Source organism: Vidua macroura, chromosome 25, assembly GCF_024509145.1.
Source record: "Vidua macroura isolate BioBank_ID:100142 chromosome 25, ASM2450914v1, whole genome shotgun sequence".
In the NCBI taxonomy this organism is placed as follows: Eukaryota; Metazoa; Chordata; class Aves; order Passeriformes; family Viduidae; genus Vidua; species Vidua macroura.
In genome coordinates, this window is record NC_071595.1 from 2523641 (window position 1) to 2543607 (window position 19967).

Below are 19967 nucleotides of genomic sequence, written 5' to 3' on the forward strand. Positions count from 1 at the left end.
TAATATGACGCCAGAGAGATGGGCGTGCCCATGCTCGTTATGGGCGTGGTTTGTGTGACACGGGGGCGTGCCCTGAGGCATTGTGGGCGTGTCCTCGCCGCCGGGCATGCGCGCTGAGCGGTACCGGCGCGGCCATGGCGCACGGGCACGGGCCCGGCCGGTGCCGCTGCTGCGGGGAGGAGGCGGCGGAGCGCGGCGCGGCCTGGGGGCTGTACCTGCGCATCGACCGGCAGCGCCTGCAGTGCCTCAACGAGCGCCGCGAGGGCTCCGGAGCCACCGTGTTCCGCCCCTGGGAGGAGCGCGGGGACCGCTCGCAGGTGGGGCCGGGAGCGGCGCTGGCATCGGGGAGGGGGGGCGGCAGGGCACGGAGGGGATCCTGCCCCCCGGCTCGGCCCTGCGGGGGCACAGCTCAGTGCGGTGTCCGGGCCTGGGCCTCGCAGCACGGCGGGAGGAGCTGCTGGAGAGCGTCCGGTGGAGGCCACAAAGATGGTTCGGGCTCTGGAGCGTCTCCTTGATGAGGGGAGACTGCGGGAGCTGGGCCCGGTCAGTCTGGGGAAGGGACGGCTGAGAGGGCATCACATAAACCCATAAAATATCCCCAAGGGATATCCCCAAGGAACCAGGCTCTGTTCAGTGACAGGACAATGAGTAAAGACCATAAACTAAACCACAACGAGTTCCACCTCTACATGAGGGAGAACATCTTTCCATGAGGGGGGCAGAGCTCTGGAACAGGTGCCCAGGGAGGGCTGGAGTGTCCCTCTGTGGGGACATCCCAAACCCACCTGGACGTGTCCCTGTGCCACCTGCTCCAGGTGACCCTGCCTGGGCAGGGCTTGGGCTGGGACATCCCCAGAGGTCCCTTCCAATCCTAAATATTCTGGGATTCTCTGAGCAAGGTACTTCGGGGCCCCCTGAACCCCACTGGGGTGACCCTCCAGCTGTCCCCACACTCCCCCATGTGTCCCCTGTGCACCCCGGGCCAGCCCTGACCTGCTCTTCTCTCTCCCCAGTTCGTGGAAAGCGATGACGACGAGGAGCTGCTCTTCAACATCCCGTGAGTTCCGTCCCCCAGCGCCCCTGGCACCGTGCTGGCTGCTGCCAGGGCTCTGCCTCGCCTGGCCACGGGGCACCGGGGCTGCCTTGGAGGGCACAGAGGTGGAAACTGCTCTGTGTGTCTGGGCAGGTTCACGGGCAGCGTGAAGTTGAAAGGAGTCATCGTGATGGGCGAGGATGACGAGACACACCCGGCCGAGCTGAGGCTGTGAGTAAAAGCAGCTCCCCCTCCTCACAGGGGCTGGGGGCTCTGCTGCCATTGCTGGAGACCGAGTCAATCCATTTCTTTGTGGAGAAGCACCTGGGCAGTGTTCAGGGATGGAAACCAATTAGCTGAGCTGCTGTTAATAATTCCCTGGGTCTCCTTCTTGTCCTGCCAGGTTCAGGAACATTCCTCACATGTCCTTTGATGACACAGCCAAGGAAGCAGAGCAGACGTTCAGCCTGAGCCGGGATCCCTTGGGAGAGCTGGAATATCCCACCAAGTACGAGCCAGAGCCTGGCGCCTGGGGGCTGCTCCTGCCTGGCACAGGAGCTCTGGCCAGCCTTCCAGACCTCGGGAAGGCTCAGCACAGGGCAGTGCCTCACAGCTGCCCTCAGGAGGATTTATCCTCCCCAGCTCTGTCCCACCCTCTGAAACCTCCATCCCAGAGCCTGGGGCTGGCTTCCATCCCAGGAATTCTTGGGGTGCAGAATCATCCCGGTGTCCTGTCCCCCTTCGTGGTGTGAGGGGAACCCCCCTCGCTGCCAAGGCTGCCTGGGACTGGGGGAGCAGTGTGGGAGCCTGGGGAGGCGGAGGAGCAGCAGCTGTGGTCTCAGGGTGCGTTTTCCTCCAGAATTGCCCGTTTCTCCAATGTTTACCACCTCTCCATGCACTTCCCAAAGAACTTCGGAGCGGAGACAACCAAGATTTTTTACATCGGCCTGAAAGGGGAGTGGACAGAGGTGAGTGGGAGCAGAGAGGAACCAGAGTGTGGGAAGGGCTGGAGTCCTGCTTTCCCTGGATTTAAAACATTCCGTCCCCACCCAGGCTCATCGCCACGAAGTCACCATCTGCAACTACGAGGCCTCGGCGAACCCGGCCGACCACAAGCTGGAACAGATCACCCCCCAGACTCACTTCATCTCCTAACGGGAGCCTGCCCGGGGCAGGAACGGCTTCCCGGAGCAGCTCCGCGTTCGTGGGACGGACACGGCGGCGCGGTGCGAGGCGGCCCCGGGGGGCGGCGGGGCCGCTCTGGAGCCGTGTGCGGGGCCGGTACCGGCTGTCACTGACAATAAACACGCTGCGGTGCAGAGCTGTGCGCTGTCCCTGTGTCGCGGCCCTCCCGTGTCCGCGGGTGGCACCGGCGCTGAGGCGGGGAGGGCGGCGGGGGCCTGTCCCCATAACCCGTCAGCCGCCCGGGGCAGGGCGCTGCGGGAAGGGCGGGGCCGGGGCGTCGCCGGTAATCCCCTGTGGGCCTGGTCGGGGTCGGGGCCGGCCCCGCCGCGGGTTCCGAGCACGATCTGGTGCCCGTTTCCACCATGGCCGCCCGGTCGCGCCCGGCGCCGCCCTGCGTCACTTCCGCCGCGCTGCCGGAAGTTCCTGTGGGAGCGCGTCGGGGGCAGCCGCGAGGAGCGCGCGCGCCGGGCCGCGGGAGAGGTGCGGGGCGGGGGGGGCGGCACGTACCACCGGAGTGCGGCGGGGGGGGGCGGCGCGACCGGGCAGCGGCGCGGCGGGAGGGACGTACCATTGCTGCGGGCGGGGGGGGGGGGGGGGAATTCCGTGAGGGCCGCGGGGATGGGGGGGGCGGCGGGGCCTTTAACGGGAGATTAACGGGGAGAGAGAGGGGCGGTGGAGGGACCGGGGCGCCGCGGTTCTGGCTCGGCGGGTCCCCGTGCGGTAACGGGGCCGCGTCTTTCCGTCCCCGGGGGCCTTCAGGAGTCGCAGCCTGCAGGGACCCCTGCAGAGCCCCGGTTCTGGCGGAAAAGCGGCGCTCCGGGCCGTGGGGATCCCGCCTCCATCCGCTTCCAGGCGGGATTTCTCCAGCCCCCCGCTGGATTCCGCTCCCTGCGGGGCTGCGGGCCCGGGGGGGAGGCTGAGGCACGGTAATTAATGCTAATTAACGACTGATGAACGCGTCCCCCCCCCCCCCCCCCTCCCCCGGGCCGGTGTCACTGGTGGGGTCGGCCTGGGGAGCGACACGTCGGAACCGGACCCAAATTCACCTCCTGGTTCTGTGTTTGTGCCTTTGCACCCACACGGGCACCGCTGAGGGCTTCCATCCTGGGGGGTTCCCTCGTGTTCCCTCCGGGAGCGGGGCAGGAACATCCCAGGAGGAATTTTGGGATTGCCAGGAGGAATGTGCGGGGCAGCTCTGAGCACCCCACGTTTTCCTGTGGAGCCTCCCCAACAAGGAGCGCATCCTATCAGTGCCAGGGGAGGAAGATGCTGTTATTCCTGGCTCCCTCTCTGTCTCCGTGCCAGGGTTTTTGGCAGGTGCGGTCTCTCCCGGCCGGTTGTTTTGCCCCTGGAGTACACACGAGCACGTGGGCCGCGTGGCTGTGTCAGATCCGGGCAGCTCAGTTCCCGGTGTTTTTATTTGAGTGGGGAAGCTGCTGACGAGCAGTCGGTGGAACGAGTCGGGCAGGTCAGACAGACCGGGCTGTTTCTCGTGGGTAAGGCTGGCTGCTGGCTCTTGGGGGGGGGTTTGGGGTGATCCTGTGTCATCCCGACCCGCTGGGGATGGTGCTGCTGTGGGAGGTGAGGCTGGGGCAGAGTGTGGAGGATGAGGAAAGGCCTCCCAAGGGGCAGCTCTGATCTCTGTGACAGGGACAGGACCTTGGGAGCGGCAGTAGCTGTGCCCGGGGAGGTTTAGGTTGGACTTAGGGAAAGGATTTTCCCCAGAGGGTGCTGGGCACTGCCCAGGCTCCCCGGGGAATGGGCACGACCCCGAGGCTGCCAGAGCTCCAGGAGTGTTTGGACAGCACTCCAGGGATGTGCAGGGTGGATTGTTGGGAGGTGTGGGCAGGGCCAAGGGTGGGATTGGATGATCCTTCATCCCTTCCAGCTCGGGATATTCTGTGGTCGTGCTCCGGAGGCTGATCCTGTTCCTGGGGGATAAAGGCAGTGCCCTAAACAAGCTCTGATCTGATTAGTGCTGGTGGGTCAGTGGGGTCAGGGCAGCCTCGTGGGGAGCAGGAGCTGTGAATTGTGATGTAGTGGGAACAAACACCGTGGACCGTTGTGGCTGAAGGCGCCGTGGGTGCTGTCAGCTCCGTAGGATCTGGGAGGTGACAGGACAGCAGTGGTGACCCTGCCTGCTGTCCTGGGGAGCCACAAGGGAGTTTTCCATCACTGGAGAGGCTCAGACCAGCTCCCAGTGCTCTGGTTCATCCCAAACAGCCCCATAAAGCAGGGCTGGACCTTTATTGGTGCAGCAGAGCCTGTGCTGCTGCGTGCCGAGGGTTTCCTGCTTCCCGGTGGGAGCAGATGTGGGTCAGGCTCCTGCACAGCTCCGGGCAGGAATGAGGGGTGAAGGGCTGCAGGAATGAAGGGATGCTGAGGCCGCCCTCTGCCCACGCCGCTGCAGCCACAGGAATAACTTTGGCTCTGAGGTGTAATTTCCAGGCTAATTTTAACACTTCCAGCACCCCACGCGCGCTGCCACGCGGGGAGCGTTGGCTGCTCCTGGACTCTCCAGCACTGCCAGGCCACAGTGTGGGGTGTTCCACCATCGAAGCCTTCACCTGCTCTTCAGTTTTCCCCCAAAGCAGCTGCTGAAGGGGGGGTGAGAGGTTTGTTTTCCTGCCTCACCGCTGTGTCCCGCAGGTGCCAGTGTCGATCCCTCTCGGTGTATGTGTGGTAACAACATGTCTGTCCCCCTCCTCGCCGACGCTGTCACCGTGTCAGGGGCAGAGCGGGAGACCGCCGCGGTAAGGGCTGCCCCCTCCCTCCCTCCTTCCCTCCCCTGCTGCTCCCTGAGGAAAACAGGGAGCTGCTTCCATGAGCTCCAGCATGGGCGAGGCAGGGCCAGCAATTCCTTGGGCTGGGCTGTTTGCTCCAGTGTGAGAGCTCAGCTTGTCAAGGCAGCAAGACCTAGGGCTGATCGGGCTGTTTAAGCTTTTAAAAGCAAATCTCCCAAAGGAACCCCCCTCTGTCCTTCCCTGGGATCTGCAGGCTGCCTTCCCGCTGCTCCCCAAGCCTTAGGGATTGCTGGAGCCTGAGATGAAAAGCCTGTGGAGGTGGATTTGTGAGTCCTTGGTGGTACAGGGAAGGAATTCCTCCCTGTGAGGGTGGTGAGGCCCTGGCACAGGGTGCCCAGAGCAGCTGTGGCTGCCCCTGGATCCCTGGCAGTGCCCAAGGCCAGGTTGGCTGAGGCTTGGAGCACCCTGGGACAGTGGAAGGTGTCCCTGCCCATGGCAGGGCTGGGACTGGATGGGCTTTAAGATCCCTTCCAGCCCATTCTGGGATTCAGGCTGGGCCTCTGCTCTGGTGCCACTCCTGGTGGGATGATCTGTCACTCCTTGTCCCTCTGCTGTGCAGAGAAGTTGGGACCTGCCCGTGGCAGCTCTGTGGCAGGATGACACCACATCCCTGACCCACCCATCCGCCGAGCTCCAAGCTAATTTGAGCGTCTTGGAGTTGGTGACTAAGTGTCCATTTGCCACCTCCCTGCCAGCCCAGCCCAGCCCTGCCCCCTCCAACTCTCACACCAGCTAATTCCCTTCCTCCTCTGTTTAACAGGTCATTTTCCTACATGGCCTTGGAGACACGGGGTGAGTGTCCCTGGAGCTGGCTCTGGCTGGGATGTGTGGTTTGCCAGATGCAGATCCCAGCCTTTTGCTGCTGCTGTCCCTCGGGGCATCTCCAGGATTTGTGCGCGGCTTTGGGCGGGGGTCTGCAGCCATTCCTGCACCAGCCTCGCAGGGAATGGCAGGGAATTGCTTCCAGCAGCTGTCTGCTCTTGAATATTTATGATCCCGGCAGCCTGGCAGCCCCCCACCCCCCGCGGGTGGATTTTGTGCTGCCTTCGGGGATTGCTGGGGGATTGCTGATAAGCACTGCTGATAAGCACTGCAGCTTTGCCTTGACAGGGCTGGCAGCTGGGCTGGGCCTGCACGAGGGCATCTCTGCTGTGCAAGGCCACCTCGGAGGTCCCATGGTGGTGACAAAGGGCTCCTCCCTGTCCAGGAGATTCCCTCCTCCCTGTCCAGGAGATTTCCACATCCCCCAGGAGATTTCCTCCTCCCTGCCTGCAGCTTTGGGGCTTTGTATGCTCCCCTCAGATGGGATCGGTGCTGGGGAGGGCTTCATGGGGGGGTTCAGGCTGGTGGGGTGGGGAAAATAAGCTCAGGGGAGGGGTTGGGGGGCAGCAGCCTTGGGAAAATGGCTCGGACAAGCCTTGGACTCACCTCCTCCTGTCCCTCCCCAGGCACAGCTGGGCTGATGCTCTCTCCTCCATCCGCCTCCCCTACGTGAAGTACATCTGCCCTCACGCGTAAGTGCTGCCCTGGGGGGGCTTCCTGGGGGCCCCTGAGGCTGCCAAGGCTGCTGGAGGAGGCAGGTGGTGGCCTGAGCCCAGCAGGGCTGCCCAGCCAGGCTGGCTCTGCTGCCGTGGTCAGCTCCTGCTGCCAGCAGAGCTGTTTCCACAGAGGTGAGCAGCACCAGAGGCTCTTTTCTTTCCCTTCCTGTCCTGTTTATCTCTGATGGCTGCAGGGAAAGAAAGACAAAGGCTCTAGAGCTCCCTGTGCATCCTCTGGTCAGGCAGGAGGGAGCTCAGCAGGAAGGGGAGAGGTGTCAGTCTTCCTGCTCCTCTCAAACTTGAGCTGAACCACCCAAAATGTTCCTCCACAGGCCACGGATCCCGGTGACCCTCAACATGAAGATGGTCATGCCCTCCTGGTAGGTGCTTTGGGGGACAGGGCTGGATGGGACCCTTTTGGGGAGTGAGAGGGATGGGGGGACAAAATCCACTGCCCTGTGGGGGGCAGGGAAGGGCAGAGCATACCCAGCTCCTGCCTTCCCACGCTCGTGGTGCTGGGAGAGGTTTTGGCTGACCCTGCTGCTTCCCCCAGGTTTGACCTGATGGGACTGACTCCGGATGCACCTGAGGATGAAGCTGGGATCAAGAAAGCTGCAGAAAACAGTAAGGAGCTCTGCAAGGGGAGGGGGAGGTGGTGAGCTGCTGTGTGCCTCTCCTTCGCTGTCACTGGAGCAGGTGTCTTCCTTCCACCTCTCCTTTGTTTCTGCTGTCCTGTGATCCCAGCAAACCTTTGCCCTGGGATCTCTGGCACCTCCCCGTCCCTGATGTGCACCCTGAAGCATGGGATGATTCTTTTCAGCCCCTTTCCCCTTCCACTGACCCTTTTCTCCCACCTCCTTCCAGTTAAAGCAATCATTGAGCACGAGATGAAGAACGGGATCCCCCCCAACCGCATCATCCTGGGGGGCTTCTCACAGGTGAGGGACCCCAATTCCTGCTCCACCTGTCACAGGGGGGTGGGTGGGTGTGAGCTGGGCCTGAGGGTGTCTCTGCATCCCCCGTGCATCCTCACTGACCCCGTGTTCCCCCCTGCAGGGCGGTGCCTTGTCGCTGTACACGGCTCTCACCTGCCAGCACCAGCTGGCCGGGATCGTGGCGCTCAGCTGCTGGCTCCCGCTGCACAAGGCCTTCCCACAGGTACCCCCTTGGCACGGGCATTCTCCCACTGCAGCTCTCCCTCATGAGGGGGGGAACTGCTGGGTGGTGTGCACCATTGGTGTCCCCTCACCTGAGTGTCCCCTCCTCGTGGCAGGCGGCAAGCAACGGCGTGAACAAGGACATCGCCATCCTGCAGTGCCACGGGGAGATGGATCCCATGATCCCCGTGCGCTTCGGGGCCCTCACTGCTGAGAAGCTCAAGTCTGTCGTCACCCCCACCAAGGTGCAGTTCAAAACCTACCCTGGCGTGATGCACAGTTCCTGCCCTCAGGTCAGTGCTGGGCATGGAGGGAGGGGATGGCACCCCCTGGGTGGTGATCAGTGATGGGCCCAATGGGAATGGCCTGGAGCTGTGTCAGGGGAGGGCTGGGATGGATTTCAGGGAAAGGCTCTTACCCCAGAGGGTGCTGGGCACTGCCCAGGCTCCCCAGGGAATGGGCACGGCCCCGAGGCTGCCAGAGCTCCAGGAGCATTTGGACAGCAGGGATGCACAGGGTGGGATAGCTGGGGGGTCTGGGCAGGGCTGGGCTGGATGATCCTTGTGGGTCCCTTTGCTTTGGGATCTCTGGGACCAACCCCAGCACTGTAGGTCAGGCAGGGTGGGGAACACACAAGACTGCAGAGCCCTTGTGCCCCATCCCGGCCTTTGGGGAGGCTGCAGAGCCTCCCGGGGCTCAGCCCGGCCTCTGGGGAGCCCTGCTGTGACGGGCCATGCACTGCCCGCAGGAGATGATGGCGGTGAAGGAGTTCATCGAGAAGCTGCTGCCCCGGATCTGAGCCCAGCCCCTCGGGACTGTCGCAGGGGAGGGTGCCGAGGTCACCGCCGCCCGCCTGTCCCTGTGACCCGCCCGCTGCGAACGGAAGCCATGGCCCCCCCAGCGCACCTCCCGCCACACCCACCCGTGCCCGCGTCCTCGCACCGCGTCCCCTCCGGCCGGGGGTGCCCGGCTCTCCCGCTGCTCCCGGAGCCGACATCGGAGCTGCCTAAGGCGAGTCTGGGAGTGGCCTTTTCTCTCCTGCTCTGGCTCCGGGCGCTTCCCGGGGGAGGGTCACCGTCCCCTCGGCTCCCCGCGGGGCTGGCACGGCGCGGGTGAGGTTCTCCTGTTGCGTTTGGGGGTTTTGTACCAGTATTAGGGGCGGGACGTGCCCGGCTGCGGTGGGAGGAGCGGGGCGGAGCTGGGGCACCCCTGGGGCTCGGAGCTCTGCCCTCGGTGGCCGCTCTCGGCCTCCGCTCAGGCGACTCACGGGTTTTCAGTCAGAGCTCAGGAACCCGGGTCTCCCCTGCGGACGCCTCCAGACCCCGGGGCAGGCTCTGCCCTGGGCTGGCACCGCCAAAGGCTGCCCGGGGCCGGCAGGGAGGGTCAGCGCTGCTCCCGCACGGCCCCGCCTGTCACACACGCACACTCCCCTCAGCCATCGGCCTGGGGCAGCTCTGCCCTCCTGAGATAATCACCTCCTTATTCCTCCTCCTCTTCTTGCTTTTACAATCTCCATCCCAGAGGCATCTCCCCCCCTCCCAGCCCAGCTCTGCACTCTCGGAGCCCCAAAGCTTCGTTTACACTCATGGAGGCTCCGGCCCCGTCTTCAATGTCTTCTCTTGCTGCTACCTGTCCTTCCCTTTGGACTTGGGCTGGCTCGGGGAGGGGGAGGGCCCTGGACCCCGGGTTTGGCTCCTGGTGCAGCTGGAAGGAGCAGCTTTGCTCCCAGCCATCATCTGACCAGCATCTGAGCCCCGGGTGCTGCTGTGCCCCACCCTCTGTGCTCCCGGGGCTCTTCCTGCTGCCCGGAACTGGGGGCTCATGCCCCCCCCCCATGTACAATCACCAGTGTCCCTCACCTGTGGCTTGTCCCCTCCTGACTGCTGGCATCGTGCTGGGGCCTCGAATGTCTCCTCTGGGGGGGCTCCTGGCTGACCCTCCCCTCCCACAGGGCCCAGGGCAGTGGCTGTGGAGCAGCTCTGCCCTCACCCCCCTCTTCCCCTGGGCTGAGCCCCCACCTGGGGCTGATCATGGCTTTTAAAACACCCCCACATTCCTCTGGCCCCAGGGCTGGCCCTGCTCCCCCTGCCTGCCCTGGGGGCTGCTCTGGGGGGGCTCAGCCCCAGCAGTTCTGCTCCAGCCCTGCCCTTCCTGCCCGGGCTGTGCAAAGCAATAACCGCCCTCTGGAGAGTGGATCGTGGGGCCTGCCTTGGCTGGGGTCTTGGCTTGGGCTTTTAGTTCTTGATCCTTCTAGGAAGTCTGAAAGCAGCAGAGCTGCTGTTGGCACTGGGGGCAGCCCAGCTCTGCCCCTGCCCTGGGCTCTGCCCCTGCCCTGGGCTCTGCCCTGCTGGCTCCTCTATGCTGTGTTTTAATGCTGCTGTGCCCCTGCCCCCCACGCTTGGATGGGGGGCTTGAGAGGGTGGCAGGGGTGGGACGGCAGCTCTCTGGGGCCACCAGGGGCTGGCAGGGGTGGGACTGCAGCTCCCTGGGGTACCAAGGGCTGGTGATGGACAGACTGACCTGTGTGACTGTGAACTGGAACCGTGTGTGACAGGGGGCCCGGGACCATCCCTGGGGCCCCGTGGGACCCCTGTGCAGAGCATTCCTGCTCACTCCCTGCCCGAGCAGTGCCGGGAACACGGGAGGGAGAACGGCTTCTCTCCATTCCTCAGTACAGCTTTGGGGTTTTTCTTTTGGGTTTTTTTTTTTCTTTTGGTTTGGTTTTTTTTTGTTGTTGTTTTTCTTCTCTCTCTTGTCTTCCTTGTACATGTTTGGGGTGGTTTTTTTTGTGTGTGTGCGTGCGTTCCACAGAGAATCAAGGTGAAATAAATCCTCAACTTATCCCGGAGCTGAGCTGGCATCATCCCTGGCCAGGCAGGATGAGAGATTTTGGGGGAACGGGGTTCCATGAAGCCCTAGGGTGCCATTTTTAAAGGCAGCAGCTCTGGCTGAGGGGAAGCAGAACAAAGCTGCCACTTAGAAAGTAGGAAAGTTTATTTTAAAAACAAATCAAAAGCTCAATTCATAATTTAGGAGCATAAGTTATTCATCCAGCCGACAGCACACGGGGCCAGCTGCGTCATCCCTGCCCTGGGAGCTGCCAGAATAAATAGGAGCAGTGTGTGACAGGGGGGCAGAGCTGGCTCCTGGGCAGCCTTTGGCAACGGGGTTTGGGGAGTGGCTGCCACAGGAGGCCACACCAGGCACCCAGGGGGGGCTGTGGGCAGCCAGGCCAGGCTGGCACAGCCCTGGGCAGGGGCTTCTCCGGCTCAGCACGAAAGGGGGGAGATGAGATTTGGTCCCCAAAACCATGCTGGGGGTAGGGAAAAGTGGGGGTGGAGGAAGCCTTGGAATGTGACTGGTCCCTGTGGGAAGTTCCTGGTTCCTTCTCTGTGCCAGGGCAGGGGCAGAGGTGCCTTGGGCTCCCCCTGAGCCCACGAGCCAGGAGGGAGCAGGGGCTCTGCTGCAGTTTGGGCTCAGCAGGACGCAGCTGTCCCTGTGCTGGATGCCCAGGGCACAGGGAGGGCCCAGGAGCACCTGCTCCCAGCCAGGGCTGGCTGCAGCCCTGGGCATTCCCACAAGGGGTTCCATGCCCGTGGTGCCACACCAGGCCCTGGCTCTGGTCTCCCTTCGTTGTGGTTCTGCTCTGTGAGATGCAAAGACCTGGGGGATGGGGATGAGGATGAGGAGGGGGGAGGCTGAGGATGCTCCAGCCTTCCTGCCCCGTGCCAGAGGCAGGAGGGGGAGCTGGAAGTGCCCTCCCAGGATGGTGACAGCCCTCGGGGAAGGAGGCAGGGCTGGCTCAGAGCAGCTCTGGGCCCGGCCAGCCCTTGCCACAGCTCAGTTCTTGCTGAAGCCCGTGGGGTTCTGCAGCTGCCACCGCCACAGGTCCTCACCTGGAACAGGAGAAGGGAGGTGAGGGAGGGCAGGGGGCTGGCAGTGCCCGCTGTGCCAGGGAGGGGATGCCCTTACACATCTTGTCCAGGCCAAAGGCAGCTTTCCAGCCCAGCTCCCGCTCGGCCAGGGCGGGGTCAGCGTAGCAGGAGGCCACGTCCCCCTCCCGCCGGGCCGTGATCTGGTACTTGATCTGCAGGGAGAGCAGCACCGTGGGCTCAGGGGGCTCCCAGGGGGGTGAGGGAACAGGGCCAGGGCTGCTGGGGGGAGCACGGGGCCTGTGGGACCAGCTGCCCTTGTGCCTGTGAGCCTGCAGCTCTGCCCTTACCTCCCTCCCCGAGGCTTTCTCCATGGCCCGGACCATCTGCAGCACGGAGTAGCCGGTGCCTGTGCCCAGGTTGTAGATCTGGGAGGAGGATAAAGGACAGGGATCAAGGGGAGAAGGGCCAGGCACCCTTCAGCCCCCATTGGGACCCCCACACCCCCCCAGGGCTGGCAGCACCCCGAGGTTGGTACCTTGCAGCCACAGTTCTCCTTGAGCTTCTTCAGAGCAGCGATGTGGCCCTTGGCCAGATCCACGACGTGGATGTAATCCCTGACTCCTGTGGGGACACAGAGGCTGAGGGCAAGGCCAGGGGTTTGGGAATCCCAAACTCCCCCCGTCCCATGACGCACCTGTTCCATCGTCCGTCTTGTAGTCGTTCCCAAAGACGCTCAGGAATTCCCGGCGTCCCACTGCCACCTGCACACAGGGACAGCCCCATGGAGCCCCGGCACCCTGTGTCCCCTCCCTGTGAACCCCAAGGGCTGTGGGGGCACTACCTGAGCCACGTAGGGCATGAGGTTGTTGGGGATGCCCTGAGGATCCTCCCCGATCATCCCCGACTCGTGGGCGCCGATGGGGTTGAAGTAGCGCAGGAGGACGGCGTTCCAGTCCTGGGGACACACGGACGGGGCTGCCCGGTCACCCCCCTGGGGACACAGCCGGGCTCCAGCCCCGCGGGGTGGCTCCTCACCCTCTCTGCTCTGCACAGATCCCGGATCATCTCCTCGATGAAGAACTTGGATTTGCCGTAGGGGTTGGTGCAGCCCCCGACCGGGTGCTTCTCGTCCAGGGGGAGGTACTTGGGGTCCCCGTAGACGGTGGCGGAGCTGCTGAACACGATGTTCCTCACGCCGTGGGCCTTCATGGTCTGGGAGGGGCGATGGCCAGCACTGATCCAGCTCTGTGCCCTGTGCCAGCCCTCCATGGGCGCTGGCAGGGCCCAGGGCAGGGGGAACAGCCCAGGATCACTGCCGAACCCTCTCACCTCCAGCAGCCGGATGGTCCCGGTGAGGTTCACTCTGTAATATTCCAAAGGCTTCTGCACCGACTCCCCCACGGCCTTGAGCCCCGCAAAGTGCATCACGGCCGAGAAACGGTGCTGCAGGGGGGAACGGGCTGGGCATCAGAGCCACGGCAGCAGGAACCAGCCAGGATTTCCACAGGAGCTCCGGCCAGCCAGCCCTGGGGGCTCCACGGCCCACAGGAGCGGGGCACTGCGTTTCCTCCCTGCTCCCGTGGCTCCCATCCCTGCTAGGGACCCCAGGAGCCGCCCCGGGCACTGCAGCTCCTGCTCTCACCTTTCTGAAGAGCTCCTGGAGCGCGGCCTCGTCCGTGATGTCGAGCTCCTGGAAGAGCACGGGCCGGTGCGCGATCTCCTGCACCCGCCGGAGGCTCTCGGGGAGCTCCTCTGAGCCTGGGGATGGAGGGGAGTGAGGGAGCGGGCCCGGCCCGGGGATGGGACCGGGACGGGGCTCCCCGTACCTCGGATGGCGTTGTGGAAGTTGTCGATGACCACGGGCACGTAGCCCGCCTGCAGCAGCTCCAGCACGCAGTGGCTGCCGATGTAGCCGGCGCCGCCCGTCACCAGGATCGTCTCTGCCATGGCTCCCTGCGGGGGAAAGCCCCGGAGCCCTGAGCCCGGCCCGGAGCCCGGCCCTGAGCCCTGAGCCCGGCCCGGAGCCCTGAGCCCGGCCCGGAGCCCGGCCCGGGTCACGTCAGCGCGGCCGCCAGCTCGGTGCTGCCCGAGGGACGGGCGGGGCAGGGCCGGTCACACCTCCCGGACACGGAGGTGCCACATCCCGGAGACAAGCCCTGGTTCTTCCCGTTAAAGCCAGCCCGGGTCCTGGGTTCACCCATATCCCTCAGGGCAGCAGTTCTCACTGTTAATTAACTAATTAATTAATGGGGGTGGTCTCCGCCGGGGTACCAGCTCTGCCCTTCAGCCGTTCCCTGTTTTCCCCAGCCTCCCTTCCCAGGCTGGCCCCTCCGCAGGAAGGGCTCTGGGACCGCGGGACCCTCCGGCCCGGGGAGGGCACAGGAGCACCGGGCAGGAGCCGAACCGGGACATTTCCCTCCCGGAGCTGCGGACCCAGCCTGAGCCCCCCGAACCGCCCCGTCCCGGGGCTGGGGCTAAACAGCACCTGGGCCCGGTGGGAGAGGGCGGGGAAGGCAGAGCTAACGGGGATTTCAGCCGGGGAGCGGGGACCGGGCCGGGAGGGAGCGGAGGGGTCCCGGGGCCGAGGGGCAGAACGCACCGGGGAACCGGAATTACTCCGGAGCCCAGGGATAGCCCAAGCCGCGGGGGGTTGGGCTGCCCCTACCAAAGGAAGCGGGGCAGGGCAGCACATCCGTCCCCCCCGTTCCCTCCCGGTTCCCCCGGTCTCTCACCCGCCGCTGCCGCCGCTCCCGCTCAGCCCCGTGAGGGGCGCGGCCCCTTTAAGGCCGGGCCTTGGCCCCGCCCCCCGGCGCCACGCGCGCGGCTCCTCCATGGAAACGTGTCAGGGCTACGGGGCGGCAGCGGGGACAAAACACCGTAAGGGACGGCGGCTATTGGTGCGCGCGAGAGGGGGCGGGGTCACCGCGGGGAGCCCGGTGTCGCAGCGCCCCCTGGCGGCGGGAGGAGGCCGTTGCCCCAAACCCCGATTATTGACTTATTGCCCCAAAATCCGGATTTCTTGCCTCAAACCCCCGAATTATTACCTGAAAACCCCGAATTCCGCCTCATTTCTGCAGCATTCATTAGCACACGTTTGGTAATTGTTAGAGTTTATTGAAGTCACGTGGAGAGGAGCACACGCAGCCCAACACCTGCCCTGCCCCCTGAAAGGACAAAGTTCCTGCGCTCCTCTCCCGTCCCACAACTAAACTGTTCAATAAATTACTTTACAAAGAAGAGCTGGGGGGGGTCCCAAGCACCTGAGGAGCTCTCAGGGTGGAAGGAACTCCTCACCCCCCAGCCCACGATGATGCAGAGTTTCCACGTACAAGAGGCACTTGGAACCAAAGCAGAACCAAAAGCTCCTTTGTTGCTTCAGGTGAATCAAATTTTTCCTAGTTTAGGCTATTAAATAATGTGTTTATCACTCCTGGTGTGCCGAGGTATCTTACAACAGATACACAGTGCAGCAGCACATCCCTGAAGGCGGAGGTGGCCCCAGGCTGAGCACCAGGGGAGGTTTGGGCTCAGCCTTTGGCTGTTTGTGGGGGGCAGAGAAGGGAGGAAGGGACAGCCTGAGCTGGAGCCGTGCCCGAGCTGCGAACCTGAGCTTGTCCTTGGCTCCGCAGGCAGGAGCTGCTGCTCTGCTCAGAGCTCTCCTCTGCCCTCTCCAAGGCACACGGGGACAGCCTCAAGGTCCAATATAAAACAATAAATCAGGATATTCTCTCATTTCTTCCTAATCCTGCTGGATTTGGAGCTTCCTCTCAACTGCTGAGCTGGGAAGGAGCTCGGGAAGTCAGAGAGGAATCCCAGCCAGTGCTGGATCCTCGGTTTCTTGATCCAAGGAGAAATCCCGCTCAGTGTCACAGTCTGCAGGAGGCCTGAGACACCTTGGAATTGGTTTTTCTGTTGAGGGCATTGCAGATGAAGGTGCCTGTGTCCATCAGCTTCTGGAGATCCACCCCCTGCACGGGAAAGGCCCAGGACATGCCTTGAGGGACATCTCCCACCACCCCAGGATGCCCCACACCCCATCCAGCCTGGCCTTGGGCACTCCAGGGATCCAGGGGCAGCCACAGCCCCTCTGGGCACCCTGTGCCAGGGCCTGCCCACCCTCACAGGGAATATTTTTCCATCTCACACTTGCCTCTGTCAAGGGGAAGCCATTGCCCCTGTCCTGTCAGCCCAGGCCCCCCCAGCTGCCCCCACCCCGGGCTTGTGCTGAAGCCTGAGCAGAGCCCTGAGCTGCCACTCACCGTGTGGATGCCCAGCCCGTTGAGCATGTACACCAAGTCCTCTGTGGCCACGTTCCCAGAGGCTCCCTGGGCATAGGGACACCCCCCAAGGCCGGCCACGGAAGCGTCCACCACGCTCACCCCCATCTGCAAACAAAGCCCGAGTCAGGATCTGCTCCAAAAGCACAAAATCTGCAATTCCCAAGCAAGCCCAAAAAACCCCAAGGAGAGCTGCTTCATTTGTGTGGCTGCCCCATCCCTGGAAGGGTCCCAGGCCAGGCTGGATGGGGCTTGGAGCAGCCTGGGACAGCGGGAGATGGGCAGGGGCTGGGGCAGGAAGGGGTTTAAGGTCCTCCCAACCCAACCCTGCCACGAGCCTGTGATGCAGAGCAGGAATCCTACCTGGAGGGCCACCAGGATGTTGGCCAGGGCCTGTCCATAGGTGTCGTGGCAGTGGACAGCCAGAGCCCCCACGGGCACCTCCTTCATGACCACTGCCAGCATCTCCTTCATGCTGCCCGGGGTGCCCACGCCGATGGTGTCCCCCAGGGAGATCTCGTAGCACCCCATGGAGTACATCTTCTTGGAGACCTGGGCCACAGCCAGCACGGGCACTGAGAGGGCATCCTCCCCTCCCAGGGCTGATTCCTGCTGCTCCACAATCCCCTGGACACTCCTCCTTCCCTCCCAGAGCTGATTCCTGCTGCACCACAATCCCCTGGACACCCATTCCCTTCCAGGGCTGATTCCTGCTACACCACAATCCCCTGGACACCCATTCCCTTCCAGGGCTGATTCCTGCTACACCACAATCCCCTGGACACCCCTTCCCTCCCAGAGCTGATTCCTGCTGCACCACAATCCCCTGGACACTCCTCCTTCCCTCCCCAGAGCTGATTCCGACACTCCTTCCCTCCCAGAGCTGATTCCTGCTGCACCACAATCCCCTGGACACTCCTCCTTCCCTCCCCAGAGCTGATTCCGACACTCCTTCCCTCCCAGAGCTGATTCCTGCTGCACCACAACCCCCTGGACACTCCTCCTTTCCCTCCCAGAGCTGATTCCTGCTGCACCACAACCCCCTGGACACTCCTCTCTGGGATTACAGGTGCCCCAACCTCCCTCAGTTCCCCATTTCCAGCTGGATTCAGTCTCTGAGAACCTGGATACTCCCTGGATACTGGCACATCCCCCAGTGCCCACTTCACATCCCTTAAAATAAATGAAAACCCTCTCAGGAATTCTGGTTGTATCTGTGACTGACTCACCTCTGCAACTTTAGCTGCAGAAATCTTCCCTTCGTAGGGACATCCAAGGACACAGGAAACGTATCTGTGGTCAAAAAAAAAAAAAAAAAAGAGCTTTTAAGCTGGAAAAGGGCAGTTGGATTCTACTGGACAAACCAGTCAGGACTTGTACATCTGCCATGTCTTTAAGATAGGAGAATAAATTTTCTATTCTAGTGGCCAAAGGTTACATTATTTCACCAATTTCTTCTTCCATGGGTGTAAAGGTTGCCAAGATGAGCCCACAGGGCTGCTGGGGGTGTGCTCTGTGCACTTCCATGTGGGATGTTTGCCAAGAAAATCTGATCCAAACTGGTTCTGGATTATTCCAGAACGAATGTGGGTGAATTCCAGCAGGAACTCCTTACCCCCTGACAGGAATGCTGGCTTCCCTCGCTGCCCTCATGACCTCTTCAAACCTCTCCAGGCTCTCCTCGATGGAGCAGTTGATGTTTTTCATGGTGAACAGCTCAGATGCTGCCCCAAAGATCGACACCTCTTTGGCCCCTGCTGCCACCTGCAAATAAAAAATCCTAAACTGCAACCCCAGGACCACTGAGGGTGGAAAAGACCCCTGAGATCAGCAGGTCCAAGCCTTAGCCCAGCACTTCTTAAATCAAAGCCAGGTGATTTTTCCTGTGAGGGAAATGACAAACAGAGCCACAACTTCATGATTTCATGGCCAAGAGTTAATTCAAGGCTTTCAGTGGCATCTCTTGGTAGGGATGTCTCAAACCAGCCCCATAAAACACCTCCCTTTACAGAGGCTCTTCTGTTCCTAAACAAATCTGCCTTGCTTATTTAGACTTGAAGATCTTGGAGCTCTTCTCCACCTCCACGTCCCTGTGATCTACAATCTCTGACTACAGCTCTCTCATTTCAGAGAAGCATTTTTCCCCAAACAACCCAATCCTTCCCTCAGCTCATTCTGCAGCAAAACCACCAGAACACATCTGAGCTTGCCTTGAAAAGGGTGAAGCCACAGGAGCAAAGGATCAGGTGGGATTGCAAAGAGTGGATACTGAGGTTTTCCCAGCCCTTACCGCTGCCTGGAAGCCCTTGAGGTTTGGAGTCAGCACAGGGTAACTGATCCCAGGTAATTTATTGATCCCCTGCATCACCTCAGTGTGATCAGCCATCTGCAAAGCAAGCCACAAACCTCTGTCAGGGTCACAGGTGCCACTTCTGCCAGAAAATCATCACTGAAATTCCTTTTTGCGAAGGGAACAGAAATCTGTAGGGATCAGAGCCTCTCCAAGCAAACAGAAGTGCAGCCTGTGAGGGGCCAGGGGTCACCAGCCAGGCCAATGTGCACAAACACGTTGTGTGTGACCTGTCTGTCCCTCTGCTCTTTCCAGGGTCCAAAGGGAAGCTCTGGGACATTTTAACTCCTCTGCTGGTCCTTGCCCAGTAACAGGGATTTGGGAGCAATCAGAACCACTGGATTGCTGCACTTTTAGACCACACCACTGCAAATCCTGTCTGACACTGACCTGAGGAACCCACTTGGGGGACACGAAGCTGGTGGCCTCTATGACCTGCAGCCCCGTCTCTGACAGCATGTTGATTAAATTGATCTTCACTGGGGTGGGCACAAGGTTCTAAGAAAAGAAAAATAACCTAAAGTTATTATTATTTCCACAATCAACTATTCCGCCACTAAAAAAAAGCACATTTTCGACATTAAAAAGGCAGCATTTAAAGAAAAACTGCCCATTGCCGGGCACAGGGGGGTGTTTGGGGGATTTGGCTGGAGAACGGGAGGTGCAGGGAGCCCGGAGCCGCCGCTACCTTCTCGTTCTGGAGCCCGTCGCGGGGTCCCACCTCCACCACCTTCACTCGCTTCGGGTACGCCCCGGTCGCCGCCGCAGCGGAGCTCACCTGGCACGGAGGGCAGAGTCAGCCGAGCCCGCGGAGCCCCGGCCCCGCCGCGCCCCAGCCACAGCCCCGCCTGGCCCCGTCCCGGAGCCGATCCCCCCGGCTGGCCCCGCTGCTCCCCGGCCCCGCCTGGCCCTGTCCCGGTGCCCCGGTCCCTCACGGGCCGCAGCGATCCCGCCCAGCGCGGCAGCAGCCGCCGCGCCGCCGCCATGTCCGCCGCGCTCACGTGACCGCACACACCCCCGCCACGTGACCCTATCGTGGGCGTGGCCCCGCCGGTCACGTGAGCGCTCCCCACGTGGCACCGGCTCGGCGCTGTCCCCGCGGCCCGCCCGGCCCTTCTGTCCCCTGTGTCCCTTGTCGCCGTCCGCAGCCGTCCCGCACCTGTCCCCAGGCGCCGTCCCACAGCGCGGAGCCCGTGTCGCAGCGCGGCATCTTTCCCTCCGGCACTGCCCGGCGGCGCCACCCGCCGCGCACTTATAGCGGCGGCTTTGGCGCTGCCCGGCGCGCTGAGCAAACACGGGCGCTGTTTGTTCTGGGGCGGGCCCCGCTCCGCGCCAGGGGTCACCGTGATGGGGTTGTGAGGCAAAGAGGCCATCGCTCTGTTGTCGCTTTTTGTCCCATTTTTTTGTTTGTAACGGCGTCATCAGCGGAGCCGCGCGGCGCTCCTGTGAGCGGGTCCCTGGCACCCGCGGCCGGTTCTCTGGAGCCGGGGCTGCTGGATGTTTGTCACTCGAGTAACGGCCCCCACGGCACCAGCTCCGCTCGTGGCCCAGCCCCGGGACTCTGCTCGAGCTCAGCTCTGAGTGTCCTGGCAGGTTGTGCTGGGACAGGAACAAAACACAGCCTGCCTTCACGACAACCTGTGCTCCTGGGAGCAGTTCCATCACTCACACACACACATTGTTCAACCCTTTTTAAGAAGTTCAGCATCCACGCAGGAAACCTGCTCTCACTGGAACTCAAATTTCAC

The 19967-nt window shown here is 62.6% G+C and overlaps 4 protein-coding genes across 7 annotated transcripts; 2 read left to right on the plus strand and 2 right to left on the minus strand.

Moving 5' to 3' along the window:
• The first annotated feature begins 48 nt into the window (after positions 1-48).
• Positions 49-2352, plus strand: PITHD1 (PITH domain containing 1). The gene is made up of 6 exons (XM_053998937.1): positions 49-317; positions 1014-1057; positions 1187-1264; positions 1437-1541; positions 1893-2001; positions 2087-2352. Exons 1-6 carry the CDS (start codon positions 135-137, stop codon positions 2186-2188), a joined length of 621 nt encoding a protein of 206 aa, XP_053854912.1. The 5' UTR covers positions 49-134; the 3' UTR covers positions 2189-2352.
• Positions 2353-2656: 304 nt separating this feature from the next.
• Positions 2657-10565, plus strand: LYPLA2 (lysophospholipase 2). 3 transcript variants are annotated; one of them, XM_053998929.1, is made up of 10 exons: positions 2657-2698; positions 4868-4971; positions 5783-5814; positions 6471-6536; positions 6893-6940; positions 7114-7184; positions 7425-7498; positions 7617-7718; positions 7834-8010; positions 8466-10565. In XM_053998929.1, the coding sequence occupies exons 2-10, from the start codon at positions 4894-4896 to the stop codon at positions 8514-8516; spliced, it is 699 nt and encodes a 232-aa protein (XP_053854904.1). In that variant the 5' UTR covers positions 2657-2698; positions 4868-4893; the 3' UTR covers positions 8517-10565. The 3 variants fall into 3 exon arrangements, with proteins under 3 accessions (XP_053854904.1, XP_053854903.1, XP_053854902.1); XM_053998928.1 differs by lacking the exon at positions 2657-2698 and adding an exon at positions 2887-3144; XM_053998927.1 differs by lacking the exon at positions 2657-2698 and adding an exon at positions 3183-3714.
• Positions 10566-11473: 908 nt separating this feature from the next.
• Positions 11474-14308, minus strand: GALE (UDP-galactose-4-epimerase). Its single transcript, XM_053998921.1, has 11 exons — positions 14192-14308; positions 13419-13545; positions 13235-13350; positions 12922-13035; positions 12628-12804; positions 12434-12547; positions 12287-12353; positions 12128-12213; positions 11940-12017; positions 11690-11804; positions 11474-11613 (listed from the first exon to the last, which is right to left on the minus strand). The coding sequence occupies exons 1-11, from the start codon at positions 14282-14284 to the stop codon at positions 11558-11560; spliced, it is 1143 nt and encodes a 380-aa protein (XP_053854896.1). The 5' UTR covers positions 14285-14308; the 3' UTR covers positions 11474-11557.
• Positions 14309-14685: 377 nt separating this feature from the next.
• On the minus strand, positions 14686-19485 carry HMGCL (3-hydroxy-3-methylglutaryl-CoA lyase). 2 transcript variants are annotated; one of them, XM_053998930.1, is made up of 9 exons: positions 19379-19485; positions 18908-18997; positions 18610-18717; positions 18160-18255; positions 17485-17633; positions 17099-17162; positions 16233-16421; positions 15852-15977; positions 14686-15560 (listed from the first exon to the last, which is right to left on the minus strand). In XM_053998930.1, exons 1-9 carry the CDS (start codon positions 19427-19429, stop codon positions 15459-15461), a joined length of 975 nt encoding a protein of 324 aa, XP_053854905.1. In that variant the 5' UTR covers positions 19430-19485; the 3' UTR covers positions 14686-15458. The 2 variants fall into 2 exon arrangements, with proteins under 2 accessions (XP_053854905.1, XP_053854906.1); XM_053998931.1 differs by lacking the exon at positions 19379-19485 and adding an exon at positions 19155-19225.
• Positions 19486-19967: the final 482 nt, after the last annotated feature.